The 15,676-nt window shown below is 46.8% G+C and overlaps 1 protein-coding gene across 3 annotated transcripts in view; it reads right to left on the reverse strand.

Moving 5' to 3' along the window:
- The window catches only part of igsf21a (immunoglobin superfamily, member 21a), a 192,249-nt gene that overhangs the window by 83,470 nt on the left and 93,103 nt on the right, over positions 1–15,676 (reverse strand). For all 3 annotated transcript variants that reach the window (XM_076025080.1, XM_076025082.1, XM_076025081.1), the window contains exon 3: positions 537–658. In XM_076025080.1, coding sequence (XP_075881195.1) covers positions 537–658 — 122 coding nt within the window. The remainder of the gene's footprint in view (positions 1–536; positions 659–15,676) is intronic.

The following is a 15,676-nucleotide window of genomic DNA, read 5'->3' on the forward strand; positions in this document are numbered from 1 at the left end:
TTCCGAACTAGTCGATACCGATCTGCTGATCGTGTCTGTTTGGGTGATGGTTGCACTTCTAACGCGGGTAACTACACTGATTCCAATTCAACTTTTTAATAGTAACAAATATAACTCGTCAGCAGCTTGTGATCTCCTCTGAAATTGGTGTGTCGGTGCGGAGTGTTGTGGAGGCGGAACCAACGCGAAAGTGGGGTTAGCTAGTACACAAATCGATTCAAAGTAAATCCTATTAGTTTCAGTGTTGCACGAGCATGGAGACATAACACGCACGCTCGTCTGCAGCAATTTAGGGGTGAAGTATTTGCAGGCGTTAAGTGTGAGTGCGGATGGTCGTTTGTCTCGCTGCGTTAGCCCTGTGACGAACCGCTGCCTTGTCCGAGGTGTAACTCCACCTTCACCCCGAGACGGCCCAGATAGAACTCCAGCACCCCGAGACCCGGCGTGCAGGGGGAGCTGATAGAAGGTAAGAAGATGGATGGACGGACGAACCGTGGGAGGAATCTATGATGAACCGAATCGATTTCGAGTCTTACCGGACTGTTGATTGGTAGACCAGGTCTTCGCGCCTGCGGTAGTCCTCCATGTGGGAGTAATTGGTGTTAAACATTGCATCATAGGTGAAAATCTTCTGCTTAATGGTTCCTCCATCTGTGACCTGTGAAGCAAGAAGGGAGAGATTTAGAGAGATGACCCTTTCAGATGATGGACGGGGATTGGGCCACATGAGGGCCTCCCATGCACGAATTGTTGTCCCGCTGGCCGGGTCGCGCAGAGAGGGGACTCCCGCCGGCAATCAGATCTTTAATTCATTCGCCGCACGTTGTTGCCCTGTTCACCATCACGTCTAAAGCAACGGGTTGAGAGCCTGCCGACACCGATGCCGCCGTCAACCCTCTCGGGGAGCTGCAAAGGATGTAGTCGCGCTCGTGGTTAAGTCCTAATGAAGATGGACATGCTACAGGGTTCTGTGTGTGTCAGGCAGTCTTCTACCTGCAGAGGCAATGGACCGTGATGAGATACTGCAGAGGCGGACGGAGAGGGAATATTCAAAACGCTGGTTAATATTTTGGGGTTTTATTTTTTTCCCCTCCACTGTGTGGCAGATGACGGAATAGTTCTTTCCTTTGTGACATCCACGGGAGGGTCTAAGTCTCTTAGCATTTGAATGACTGTGATTTCCGCGGAAGCCACAGACGGCCATAAAGGAAAAAGGATGGCAGGATTTTAATGGAGCCACTAATGCCGCTTTGAAGAAGGGGATTGTTGGCTGACCGGGGATCCTTGGTGGAGATTCTATCATCCCGATCCAATTCAACTGTCCCCATCTCCCAACACCGCCGCCGCCACAGGTAAACAACGTCAAAGCAGATTCATGATTAGCACCCCACATGATGCATAATGTACACAGAGACTCATTAAAAAAAAAGATGTCTTGCGGGAAAGCAGCAGTGACTGCGGGCTAGCTCGTGTGACCTCTTGCGTACACCGCCTCAGGCTCAGTTTGCTAAGTGGCGCTGCGAGGGGAAATTTGCGGTGCAGACACAACAAAAAGAAGAGTAAACAAGGAGGAGGTTTGTCACTTGTAACCCAAGAGAATGCAACCTTACACACTGGATGACACGTTATTGAGTTGGATTTTTTTTGGAGAGGAAAACAAAAATTGCTCAAAAGGGGCCTTTCGGAAAAGAAAGAAAGAAAAGAAAGAAAACTTGGACGGCGGTTAAATAAACTGTCGGTCTCAATCACTCGACAGTGAGGTTTCTTTCCTGTCGGCAACAGTGCATTGGCTCCCTACTGGCGCGAGAGGCAACGGCAGATGTGCTCACTGGCTCTGCGGCGAGCCGGGAGATGTATAACAGCGTTTATCTAAAGGCTTGAAGGCAAGTCGTGACACTCAACCAAGTCTTACGATTCTTCGGTTATCTGAGTGGTAAGACAACAACAAAAGGCCAGATTCCTTTGAAATGAATGAGGTCAAGATCACTCACACTCTGATGTGACAGTCTTATATAAAAACATATATCTTGATCGCTAGTGAAGTTAGATACAAACTGATTCCAACAAACATAATTCTCAGACATTTTATATAGTATCTGTCATTAAACGAAGCTACTGTGCACATGCCCTGGTTGAAACAACATGGTTGGCTGGTAATCTTCCTGGTTCGGCTAAAACACGACAAGCGATTGGCTGTTCATAAAAGGGGGCGGAGCATGCAGCATCATTGCCGTCCCAGATCTGACAGTTCATTCCATCATGATCTAAGTGCTCTGTTTCATCATAGAAGGTCTCAGGTTCACTTCACACTCCCAAGCCAGTGGGGTATTCAGCTAAAATCTGTAAGTACCTTTTTTTTTAATGATGAAAATCTGCTGCTGCACCATCTGTGGCTGGGTAGCCCGAATTTGCAAGGGTTCAGCTCCCTCGCAACCTCCTCTGCTTGTATTGCAGCTGAGGCCTGACCACGGCTCTTTTGATTCTTAAGAATGATAAGAATCCAACTGCCTTAGAAGCGCAACAGGGAGGGCTTGCAAACGTCTGCACACAGGGCTGAATTTAGAGCAGAAAACGCGGACCGACATGGAAAGTCGCTGACAGATTCATGGCATGTACGGTTGCTGCAACTGTGTGTGAGCGCGTGTGACATGCCGACCGTGCGCTGCTTTAGGTAAAAAATGGAAAAAGCCAAGAGAGAAAGGAGCTGTCAAAACATGGACGACAGCTCAATAGCATCGAGCCGTGTGGAGAACATTTAATTTGAACAAACATGACGGCGCGGGAAGCTAAGAGGAAAATGTTCGCCTGGTGTGAAATGAAGGTGTCACAGAGACAACAGGTGGCACAGGTAGAGGTGGAACTCACAACAGGTGAGGGCACTTTGAGGGCAAAAATCAACAGCGAGACTGTGCAAACGTGCCTGTAGTAACATAATTAATATTACTATTATGTAATCATTTGAACATAGCGAGGAGGCGTTTTTCCATTTAGCGCGAGGATTTCTTTCTCAGCTTGCATACAGATGTATCTACCAGGCGCAGTGGATCTGAAAAGAAATAAAGTTGCGCAACAAGGCCGCTATATGAATCTATTTTTCATTGATGCTCGAATTTTTTTTTTTTTTTTTGCTCCCTCCCCGCCCCCCCCCACCCTAGTTATTCAGAGCGAGAGCCTTTCACTAGAGCAGCCGCTCAAATCAAATTTAGGCTTTATGCATCATTAAGATGTAAGCAGCTGTGAAAAGCTGCACACTCTCACATTTGGCATTTGCATACCACGTTATGGGCAAGCTGTCACTGCGAAGGACTGCACATAAACGCACAGAACTTGCGCAAAGGGGGAGGTGGGAACATCGCCGCCGCCGCAGTGTAGCTGCATGCACTGCACATCTGCAACATGCTCGCGTATGTGTGTGTGTGTGGGTGCGTCACAAGTGAGCGGCAATCTTGGGTGCGTTCGGCCCCCGGGCAACAGTGACCTGATTTTTTGACTTTGCACATGCTCCATCAATTTTTAATTGACAAAACATCAGCTCATTAGCAGCTAATGGCAATAATTGGCGCTAAATAATTACTCACTTTCCACCTGCTATCACACTCTTTAGCTAATGAAGCAGCAGCGGTGGCACGTGGCCGCCGTTTTGTTTTTTTTTTTTTTTTTTTTTTTTTTTTTAGACAGCACATACTTGTGCAGGAGCGAGGCCTTGAGGTCATCTCTCATCGCACCTTGTCGCTTGCTTCACACGGGGCCGCTTCACTTTGCGCCTTTAGGCTGGGCCCGGCTCCTCCGTCATTAGCCAATCGTTCGCTGCTTTGACCTTTTTAGATCTTTTCACTTTTGTCTTTGTCCGTCTCTGCTTTGTTCGCGCCACCGTCGCGTCCTCTCGTCATTACCTCCCGGTCCTCTCTGAATCATTAGCCTTGGCAGAGTCATTAGCAAAGAACGCCAGCCGCCACCAGTGTCCGGTCCCCCACCACGGGTGTCTTTATCCTGCTTCTGCCATTAAGAGCAAACGCCCCTCAAAGACAAAAAAAAAAAGCGTCTAAAACGCTCTTGGCTAACCTAACCAACTGTCAAAACTTGTGTTTGTTTTTGTTACTTTATATACTTAACGAGAGCAGGATGTGCATATCGCCAATAAGCTAGCTATGCGAAGCCCGTCTATTGTTGGAATAAAATACTAATTGGCTACTCTCTCAGATGTTTCTCGCGCAACACTTTAGGCTGTCAGACACAACAGTTTAGGCCGTCTCTGTTTCTCGTTCATAGAAAGCCAGCCAGAAAAATAGAAATAAAGAATCAGCGGTGTTCACATTGTCCTGTAGGAGTCCTCTGACTATCTGGTTGAATTGACAATCTTGATGTATAATCGGTATGTATATTTCTGTATAATATTCAACATCTTTATGTATTAAGAAAAAACATATATGTACAATACATATGTGTGTGTGTGTGTGTGTGTGTGTGTGAATATATGTATACGCAGATGTTTAAATATTAAAAAGTACACACACACACACACACACACACACACACACACACACACACACATACTCTTTTGTGGACACAGCACTGCCTCAATCAAATAAAGTCTTGCAGCTATTCACCAGTTTAAGTGCTGATAAGATTTAAATTGACACACACCGAGGGGCCGATAGTGTCTGCGAGCGAAAGCTTGACCGAATCAATGAGCAGCGGCTTTGGCAACTTTCTCATTACTGCAGCAAATTCCTTCTGAAAATAAAAATAAAAATAGTGCCACGTTTTAAAGACCTGCATAATCCTCTTGTGGGTCACCTAACACCCCCCCCCCCCCCCCCAATGAAAAAAATGTATTAACTTAATTATCCTTGCTTGGAAATGGAGCTAACCAGTGTGCGCGGAATTGGCCAGCAAAAAACTATCACACAATGAAAACAATCTCACAATTCCACCATCCGAGAGACAGGAGAGGAAACATTCTGTATTCTTCCGAAGCCGTTTCATCAGCTTCCTCGCAGGGTTATCAGACAACTCTAAAAATGTGTAATGAAGTCATTCATTTTACATCAAAACCAAGGAGCGATTTTGCACAGCCGAGCTAGCCGGCCCTATTTTGAGCCGCGGCTTCAGAGACGTTTCTTTTTCCTTTGCCGTCTCCTCCCTCACGGTCCACTCGATCCAACATGCGTTACAAATTGCCTCCCACTCCCCCTCCCCCTCCCACTCCCGACGCAGACAAGCCCCGAGACAGGTGTCAGATTCCTGCTCGTCTTGAAGCGCCCGGCACCGCAGAGGATTCTCGTGCCTCGGAGAGGTCACTCTCTCTTTATCTATCCCTCCTTAATGGCTCCACCTCTTAATTGAGACTGACCCATAAACCCCTGGTGTAATAAATCCGAGCGAATCAGCACATCGGTAGATGTCTCCCTCTTCCTGCCTCCTCGGCGGCGTGAGTGAGACAGTGAGTGAGTGAGTGGGTGAGTGAGTGAGTGTCAGCGGCGGCGGGGATGGGGGGGAGGGGGCGAGGTGAGGGGGAGGCAAATGGAGGCAAAACGGCTGCTCACCAGGGGGATGAATGCTCTTTGATTGCAGCCACAGCACAGCTGGGGACTTAAAGCACCGACGTACGGCTGCTTTGTTGAATCCAGGCCACGCGGCACATGTGACGCCTCCAACTCCTCCGACTCCGACGGCCATCTGCGGATCTGAAAGGCCGTCGGGAACTCCACCTGATGCGCATGACGTGGCGACATCGAGGCTAAAACCCTTTCCGTCCCTGTCGTTGAGCTTGTCCAGGCGCACAATACGCAGGACTTCTGTGTCTGCAGCATCCTCCCGGAGCACAAATCTTCCTCATGGTAGAAGTGTAAAACTCCACCAAACCATCATCAGAGGATCTCCAGGTCAATGCTTCCTCTGATCCTGTTAGTGTAAATAATGCAGTTTTGGATTTTGATCTTCCCTAAACTTCACTCCAACCATCTCACTCCTCACACGGTCAATGGAGGTTTTGGTGGTGGTAGAGGGGTGCGTAGAGCCCAGACGAGGCCCCGACAGAGCGCGCACGCACTGCTCTGCCTGCATTTTGCGGCAGACTGCAGAGCGCAGCAGAAGGAAATGGCCGGCGGGCGGCGGGAGGACGAGGAGACGACAGGTAGTCGACAAAGAGGAGTTTGACGGCGCCGCTTCCTGCACAGTCCCTGATAAGCCAGACGGAGGCGGAGCTGCTTTTTCCTTTGCAAGGCAGCCGGCCGCGCCGACTCTAATGATGCCTCCTATTATTGGGGTCAGATTAGGACCGGGTCTCAGGGGTTAACCAACCAGAGCCGTCCTGCCCTCGGCCGCACGGCGCCGGCTGAGGGTCTATTTATAGTTTGCAGCTGCATCAGCAGCAGCCGCTGGAAATTCTGCTCGCACACTGCGGGCCCAGCCGCGATTCAACCTGAATCCCGCTTTATCATCTCCAGCAGCGGGCAGAGTGAGCGCAGCGGGAGGGTGGGTGATTGGGAAGTGGGGAGGCGGGTCTTTTATTTGGGTGATTCTCAAGCCGGTTAAGACGAGAGACGCCGGCGCGACGTTCTAATCAGCGCGAGCGAGGAGGCGGCGGAGCCCGCAGAGTTGAACGTTATGTTAAGATCGACTGAGGTGTTACCGCCGCGGTCTCCACATGCCGTCCGCCGAATTGACGATAATGGCCTTAAATACATATTCGCTCCCACTTCGGAAGCGTTGCGGCGGCGGTGCCGATCAGTGAGATGGAAGGCGGCGGCGGCGGCGGCGGCGGCGGCGGCGGCGGCGGCGGCGGCGGCTCCCGCTACATGTCTAATGAGATTATGTCCATTCAGTCTGTCATTGGAAGACGGAGAAAAGGCTGCGGCACAAAGGAGATGATCAGCGTATTGTCAGCAAGTGGTCGGGCACTTTTCTTCATATCCGTGCTAATTTGGTTAATAATATTATCTCACAAAGAGCCCCTTTCAGAGGAGAACACGAGCGCTGAGGGACCCCCGGCACGTTTCTGCAAGTCTTAGAAGAATGTCGCACTGAGAAAATATTTAGAAAATGACATCATCCCACACAACCTCCTCTAATTTGGGTTTGCACACACTTGAGCTTTTTGGTCTTTTATTTTTACCGGTTTGAAGGGAACAGTTTTTCCGACTTGATTATGACGTAGTGAACGGTCCATTACGTGACCTGTGCCATTTCGCGTCTTCTGTTGTTTGTGAATAATCATTTCAACTCAGCCATTAGCAGTCATTCCCGAAATCCCCGCTCGATTTTTCTGCCAGTTTTGTTCACCTCTGTTTTTTCCTGAGGACATTGCTATGCCTTGTCGATTGCCTTTGTGGAAATGTCTCATTTTGTGTCACAAACTTTTCAAAACTTTGCATCATCCCGCTCCCTGAAAAGTGTCGGAACCGCGGCTGGCGCAAAATAGCAGCAAAAGTACGGGCCTCAAATCTTAAAACTCCCTTATATCGTGTTATGATGAAATATTAGGGAGCATTACTAATAATTCATAAGCTGTCCCCAGAATCTTGTTAAAAGCCCATGAAATGCTGCAAAACGACTTTTTTTTCCTCTTCCTCTCTTCTGTAAACCACAGGGTTTGTTCATTAACTTGACAGAAGTTCACACGAGTGGCAAAGTGAAACAAAAAGGAAAATTAAACCCCATAATATTCCGAACACACGCGGACACACGCGAGGGCTCTCCATTAAGCAGGGGAGGCGCCGAGCCTTTTTCATTTCAGTAAGGAACAACACGCCTACCTCCGAGTCTCTGCCTAAAGAGGCGGAACGCTGCGCTGCACCCTGGGAAATATGCATTATGCGAGGTGAGGGAGTGCTGAGGTGCAGCAATAACACACCGTGACCCGGCGAGGTAAGAGATGGAATTCGCCGCCGCCGCCGCCTTTCACGGAGCACAATGCACGTAATGTACAAAGGACGGTAGGGAGGGAAGTGCTGCTGCTGCTGATGCAAAAAAAAAAAAAAAAAAGGAGGAGGAAAGAAGGAAGAAAAATAATAATACATGAATACAGAAAAAATGTATAAAAACATAAAATGCGATGGCGGAGGATGAGAGTGCTACAACATCGGCCGCCAAACTGTGGGGGCGTTAATACGGCGTTCCTGCTGACTGGGGTGGTGGTGGTGGTGGTGGTGGGGGTGTCGAAGTGAGAGTCTGTGGAAGTGCTGTTGCAAGTTGTTGATCTTCGCTCGCTAAGCGCATCCGTTGCCCCCCACAGGCCCCCCCCCCCTCTTAACCTGCACGTCGTCTGAGGCCGCGCCTGCTGTGACCCCCTGCTGGCTGCTGAGTGACAGAGGACTTGGTTAAAGGGATTTCATGCTTCAAATGACGAGGCTCCTCCCCCCCACCCCCCATGCCTCCCCCGGTCCCTGTCTGTCAATGCTCACAGTGGGTGGTTCCGCTTGCGCGCGTGTTTACGTGCGCGGCAGCCACACCAGGGCACCGCATGAGGACGCGAACATCGAGAGATGGGCCTTGCATCCATTAAAAGATCTCCAATCTTCTGACGCTCAAAAAGGATCCATCCGGCGATGCCCCTGTCATTTCTACCGCACGTGCTGAATTTGCAGAAAAAGGGGGATTCGGCTGAACCTTTCAGATGAAAGAAAAAACAAAACTGCTTCAGAAAACACAGAGGGAGTTTAACTGGCTTCAAAATCCAACCATTCCTGAGGATTTGGGAGGGGGGACATTTTTAGGGACGCTATCTTATGATGTAATGATTACATCATACACAGGCTGCAAAATCAACCAACTCTTTTGGACTATGATCCGCCCGTGTTCTACGTTCAGTTTTTGGCCAGACAGAATGGACTGATGGGTTTCCATAAACAGATCAATAAAAGTGCATAATAGCAGCACATATTTCTAAGAATATATACATACAGCAAGGGTCTTGCTCTCAGTTAGCTGCCATTTTGCACCGCCATATTTTTAAGGAAGCCGGAATGGACAATCCACGGTGACTGCTCACCAACAAGGAAGAAGGTGGACGAGGTATCCAGGTTTGGGTGCGCATGCCACCGTAGCTCACTGGCAAGCTCTGGACGGGGTGGCCGTAGGGCGGGAAAAGACACTGCAATCTAAAATGCAACCACTTCATATTGCTGTTACTTCTTCAAAATCTCCAAATATTGCACACTTGACCTAAAGTAGTTGAGGCACCATGAACTGAGACAAAGACACAGCACCAAAATTTGTATAAAACTTTCTCTCATCTCTGACATTTTTTGACTGTATTGTTGGGTATTACTCAGTTCCACCTGTTGGGAAACTCCACACATAGGAGGGAACTCTGGAGTCTTGTGGTCGTCTCTTTATGGGTGGCTAATTCAGCATGTGCGTATAGGTTATGCTCATTATACACTTTAAAGCGCCACAGACTTTAACATTAAGAGAGTCCTGTACCTTTGAAGCGCTCACTGTTCGCATGACATAGCGAGATTTGCCTTGCAGGACATAAGTTGGACAAATGTTTTGGGTAAGGATGATCATTTTAAGGGTCATCTGCAGCTTACGCCAATGAGGAGACTTTGCGTGACCATGTGTGGAACCTCGCTATGGCCAGTCCACCGCTGCTGCAGAGTAATGCAGCCAGGACAGAGCAGCAGTGGACATTTTATCTGGCACATTACTGCGGTCACATGCTCCAGCTCCGCTGTCGGGCATTTTCATTCCAATATTACAGAGGACAAACAGGTTGTGATTGGCTGCCGCTGCCGGAGCCGCCGGATTACATACAGGGATTAGAGCCGGGCATCATGAAAAGTGCGGCGCCAACAGGAACAGGACCAGCTGCATACAGCTGGACCCTGAAGGCAGCAGCGGACGGGTCGGGTATAAATTCAGGCGGTTGCGCGTTATGCAAGTGTGTTATCTAAAGCCGTCGGACGCAAGGCCATCCAGAGATGGGTATTATGGTTGCCGCTCTGACATAGATGGGCTGTCTGAGGACTGGCAGTCAGGAGGTGACGGGATCAGAGCGGGTCAGATTTGTTGGATGTGCTGATCTTCTGGTTGTTTTTCCACACGCTACATCAAGAAGAAAGCCCAGAGCTTTGATTTATCTACTTTTAAGTGAAAAAATGGAACTTTGCTACAGCATTGAAAATGGAATATTGCGGTACTGTCTCAGCAATCAACTTGTAATATCCACCGGCATCTGTCCAGACTTACATAACATTCGTCTACATTGATTAAACCCCATCACGTGGTGCAGCATAGTCGTTCATCCTTCGGTGGATCAAAAAGCTGTTGCAAAAGTGTTGCAGCTCACTGCCGTTTTCAAATTCAAACATTTCACTCAACTGCCAAGAGGATCTTTACCTGCGAATTTAGCTCCGTAGCACCAAGACTACAGTGGGATCCAGTGGGTTCTGCCCAATATCACTCAAGTGAAAATTAATACATCTTTATGATGCAGTTTGCCATTTTTGTCATGATTGGCATATACATTCTTGCGTTCTGACTGAGGAGACTACATTGGTTTAATAGGTCACATGACTTTGACCTTTGACTTCACTTTAATCTCATTCAATCAGTCGACCCTCTATTACAAGCCAAGGATAAATGGATGGATGGATGGATGGTTGGAGCCATAGAAATAGATGGTATGGGTTTCTTTCTTTGCAGTCAGTGAGAGGAAACACTCGTCCTCCTCAACCGCTTCCACTAAACTGCATGTCTAAACCAATTTCTCGGAAAAGATGATTACCTCACATCAAAAATGGGTTGTGGGCATTTCTAGGGCTACTATGCGCGCCGCCAATGTGAGAGGTATATGCATGTCTTCAAAGATAGCTTCCAATGACATTAAAATCAAGAGAAATCAGTGTCTCGCAGAACATCCCATGAAAAACAAAACCACCTTTCTTCTTGTATCATTTCCATGAGGCCATTAAAATGGATAGCTCACAAAAAATGACATTCTATCCATTTTCTACACACCACTAGGTGGCATTTCCAAATCCATGTGACCTCTGGAGTTTCATGGCTAGAATTAACTGTGCCATCCATCCATCCATCCATCCATCCATCCATCCATCCTCTATCCCCACTTATCTTGCCCTCTGGGTTACGTGGCCCACTGTCCCGAACATGCAATTCCTTGATACCCCTCAAACTCCATTCTGTCTTCCAAAATCTACATTAATGTCGTATTTTCAGCCAGGAAATAGACTGTAGCCTCTAAAACAGGAGCTGCATTCATGGTGCATGGAGAGCTTTCAATCACATTATAAGCGCTTCCATGAAAAGTGAACCACCATCACTTCTCCTTCTAAGCTCTCCATTATGTCCACTGAAATAAATAGCTCACCCAAAAGTGACAATTCAAGTATTTGCAACTCAATAATAGAAGCCCTGGTGATATTTTCTGACTGCTGTGACCAGTCTGGAGTTTCGTAACTCACCCAGGTTGATCCTTATAGCTGCTACGAGCTAAATAGCACAACATAATACAGCGGTTGCGTGTCAATTCATCTTGAAGAAACAGCAAGGTGCCCCACTCTCCATAATAAATAAAAATAAAAATGAACAACAACAAAAAAAAATGTAGCCTCATATGGACAGGAACTTTACTCATGAGAGAATTTAGAAGAATATGCACATTTTCAAGGATAGCGTGCAATGACATTAAAAAGTGTTGTACATGTAGCCATGTAAAACAGATCTCAAAAGAAACCTCTATTACATTCTCACAGCATCAACCTCCAGACTACCAGACTGAGCTGAGAGCAACTGAAGTGACTGCAACAATGCCTTGACTGCAGGCACTTAGGACAGAAGCACAATGGGGGATTGTGTAACTTTGGCAATTAGCAGCAATTATGTAATACAGCGAATTGAACTGTGTATCAGAGAACTCCATCAAGGACACGCAGGTAATGAGACAGAGCACTTAGGAAACAACATCGTTGTGGGCTCTTGCCCTTAATCTGTTTGATCAATGTGCGCTAAGTGACTCTTGGTTCATGCCTGGCTTTGATTATGTCTCGCTTAGACAGCTGGCGGGCTGAACGAGAACTAGAGGACACGGAAGGAGAAGTTGAAGACCCAAAATTTGCATAGATGAGAAAAGAATACCAATGCATATGTTATGTTTATATTAAACTCACTGTTGAGAATTTCAAATGTGCTGATTAGGAATTGAATCCATGTCGGATTTCTTGGTATTGCACCTCTAATCAGACAAGTGCATAATAATGTCTGGTTCTATTTTACATATCCTCTGGTTTATTATTCATCATTTCAAACTTTGTCCTTCTCTATTTGAGCTACAGTTTTTTTGTCGTCTGAATCACTGATTTGCATGATCTCCAGGCTACCGCGGCCTCAATTCAGCCTCATCCTCGTTTTTCCCCATGCTGTGAGTTCATGCTGGCCGATGCGCAAAGAGGAAAAAATCAAAACAAATGAGAATGAGTGCTTGATCCCAAGTCTGATAATGTATCAGGTTGTGTCAAGGCCTAAATGAGTTGCAGACCTGACAGAAAAGCAGCGCGACACCATGCAAAGTCAAGCCAATTGCACGTAAACTATGGAGATGCTGCTGGATGCAAACACAACAGCATTATTTTTTTTTTGTTGAAATTCTCATGACTCGCATGTCTAAAAATGTGGTGATGATTTAACCAGGTGGTTGTAAAAATGCAGCTGTTTAGTTATCTCTGTGAATGAATGCACACATTGTTATCCACTTAAAATTACCACAATTGGTTTAAGTAACTTGTTTGTTACTAATGCATAACGTGAATGGTTAGTAAGAGCAATTTTGCAGCCCAAAGGCTCTGAGGTGCAACATCCCATGCTGACAAAGACTGTGATGTGAGTGATGTTGATGTCTGACATGCATGTATGTCAATTGTGACTTGAAAATAGCTGGATTTGCTTTACGTAAGCGGCTATAATTGGATATTTTGACTGAAAACAATATTAACATTGCAATACCATGAGCTACCATGGGCTTCTACAGAATAGGTGGTCCAGATTTGTTAGACGAGTGATTCTTTGTTGAAAGGAACAACAGTTGGCGGTGTAATTTGGTAGCCAGTCCCCTTCGAGTTCACCTGGCATTTCCTTCTCATTCCGTCTGAAGTGAGTTTGTAAAGAAAAAAAAGAAAGAAGTCGACCCCAGAGGAAACATGTTTGTGAGCCACCCATACACTCTATCCGACGCCAGATGGGTGCCTCCATAAATGGAGCAAGACGGGCGAACCTCACTGAGAAGGGAAGGACCGCCGACCAAAGAGCTGCAAGTGCTGAACCTGAGTGCAGGCTAAGCTTGTGCAAGCAATGTGTCCTTAGGCCTCCGGATGTTAAAATGTTTCTCTCACACAGCTGTTTGCTTTGTTGGCCAAGAATTGGCCGCCCAACTGTTGACATTGTCCACCAACATGATGCACTGTTGAAACAGCTTCATACACTCCTTTTCCTTGAGCTACACTGGTGCTGGGTCCAGCGCACAGTTGATTCAATTTGCAAGTCAAGCCAAGAACTGCCAAGAGCCCCTAAGTCATTCTGTTACTCTGTACGTCTGCATGAGCCTCTGCTTTGCCTGAAACGCTTGCACAATTTTTAGCGTGACACATTACGCACGTCTACAATTCATACAAGGCTGCAAATGCCGGATTGTTGGTGCTGCATTGTCCATGAAACAACGTTTGGGACGTCTGAAACATTTAATATACACTGTAGGAATAAATAAAGGATGTACAAGTTGAAAAGTGTAGCTTAGATTGCGATGACTTAATAACAATTTTTGACACGGGGGCAACAAATGGGGTATTACACCAGTGAGCTTAATTTGCATAAATTTAGCTGAAATTTCCACTCTCATTTGATCAGCACAGTTTACAGGTTTTTGTAGCGTCCATCTGTTCGGAACGACACCCCATCAGCTTCCTCGATGGCAGCATCATTCTGGCCTTTAAAAGGCAATGAAAAAATAAATAAATATATGGCTAAGAATCTGTTGCCGTGCGCACGATGAGCATGTGTTTAATTTTTTTAAAAAATCTGAATTGATGAGAACGTTCTTCTGAAACGTAGTCCATCTTTGTGAATTAATGAGATAGTTACGATAGCTGCGCACTCTCCAAAAAAAATAATGCAGTAAGCATCCATATGTCCACGCATTTTCATTAAGCCGGTGGTTTTGAAGCTCACAGCTCTTTACACATTCAATATTTTTAAATGGAAATTAAAAAGTAGTGACGTGCCATGCTAACCCCTGGCGCCGCTCTGGTCCCACTTTTCCTGGCAAACCTCTGAACGAGACGCTGGCCCTGGAAATGCCGCAGCAGAGACCTACTTTTGAGGTTGCACAGTACACCCGGTGGCCAAAGCAAAAATCAAAACAAACAGTTTAGACTCGGATGGGCCCCGATGCTTGTTAGCGTCCGAGGAAAGCGGAGAGGTACGTTTAGCTCGTCCCCATGCCATCGAACCAACAATGCATTTTTGCTCAGTGAACCCGTCAGACAACATCTTTGCCATTTACTTTACATCACAGATGGGCTTTGGCTCACAAGGGCACACAAGTTGGAAAGCAGATGGTCTTAAAAGACATCAGGGCCACTGTGGACATAACAAGTCCGCATATGTGTGCAGCTTCCCTGCTTTTTCTCTCTCTTGCTCTCTCTCTCTCTCTCTCACTCCATTCCCTCCTTTTTTTTTTTATTCCTTCCCCTGCAGATTACTGGAGCCACCATCTGCATCTGCTGGTTGACGGATATATGGGGAGTGTTGCTCAAGGCATAAATCACAGAGCGGGTCGCCGGCGCACAAAGGGATGCTGGATTGGACAACGAGCTTAAACAGACAAAAGCTTTTTGTTTTTCTTTGTAAATTTGAGTGGGGCTTTTATTAAGATGAAGCGTCGCGTGTCTTCATACGGCGAGAAAATTTATCACTTGAGCGTTGGTCTGACAGGAATTGGTACGAAAGCAGGAAAGCACGCGGGGGGGGCGACAAGGCGGGACAAATTTGAAAGGTTAAAAGGAGAGAGGTAGAGGGATAAGAAGAAGAAGAAAGAAAAGACAATCCCCCCCATTGGGAGAATTTGCCCACAGAGAAGCTGCAAGCTTGTACGCAATAAATGTCAGTGTTCTTTAGCTGGTGCAGGAAATCTGTTGACTGTTTTCTCACACGCTGAGGTGTATTTATCAAGGTGATTAAGCTGTGTGGCAAGTTATGAGGGATTAATCTACTCTGCTTTTGAAGGTAAAGCCTGTACAATATATGTAGGCTGGGTTTGAAACATTTATCAGGCGGCGCGGTGCGCAGCACAGGGCTCATTTCACGCTTAAACACAAATTTCTAATCCCTAATGTGGCGCGGTCCCCCTTTCCCCCCACCCCCCCAATTTTTTTTTTTTTAATGAGACATGAGACATGGTGGAGTCAACTGAGAAGGCAGACAGCGGCGCATATTATTTACTTGTTTCCAGGGTGACTTTGTCTCTTCATTCAACTGAGCTAAGCGCTGAGGAAGGAACAAAAATTCTAATTTAATATTAAATCCCCCCTTCTCTATTTTTTTCCCCTCATTTGCGCTACACAACTAATCTCGTGTTCCAGCGCTTTATCGCTTTGTTTGGATGAGTCTTAACTACAGACAGGATTTGACGGTAGCGTGATACCTTTATTGTGCTCGCACT

This window comes from Nelusetta ayraudi, unplaced genomic scaffold (assembly GCF_046127955.1).
Source record: "Nelusetta ayraudi isolate G7.1 ecotype Tasmania unplaced genomic scaffold, CSIRO-AGI_Nayr_v1 ptg000017l, whole genome shotgun sequence".
In the NCBI taxonomy this organism is placed as follows: domain Eukaryota; kingdom Metazoa; phylum Chordata; class Actinopteri; order Tetraodontiformes; family Monacanthidae; genus Nelusetta; species Nelusetta ayraudi.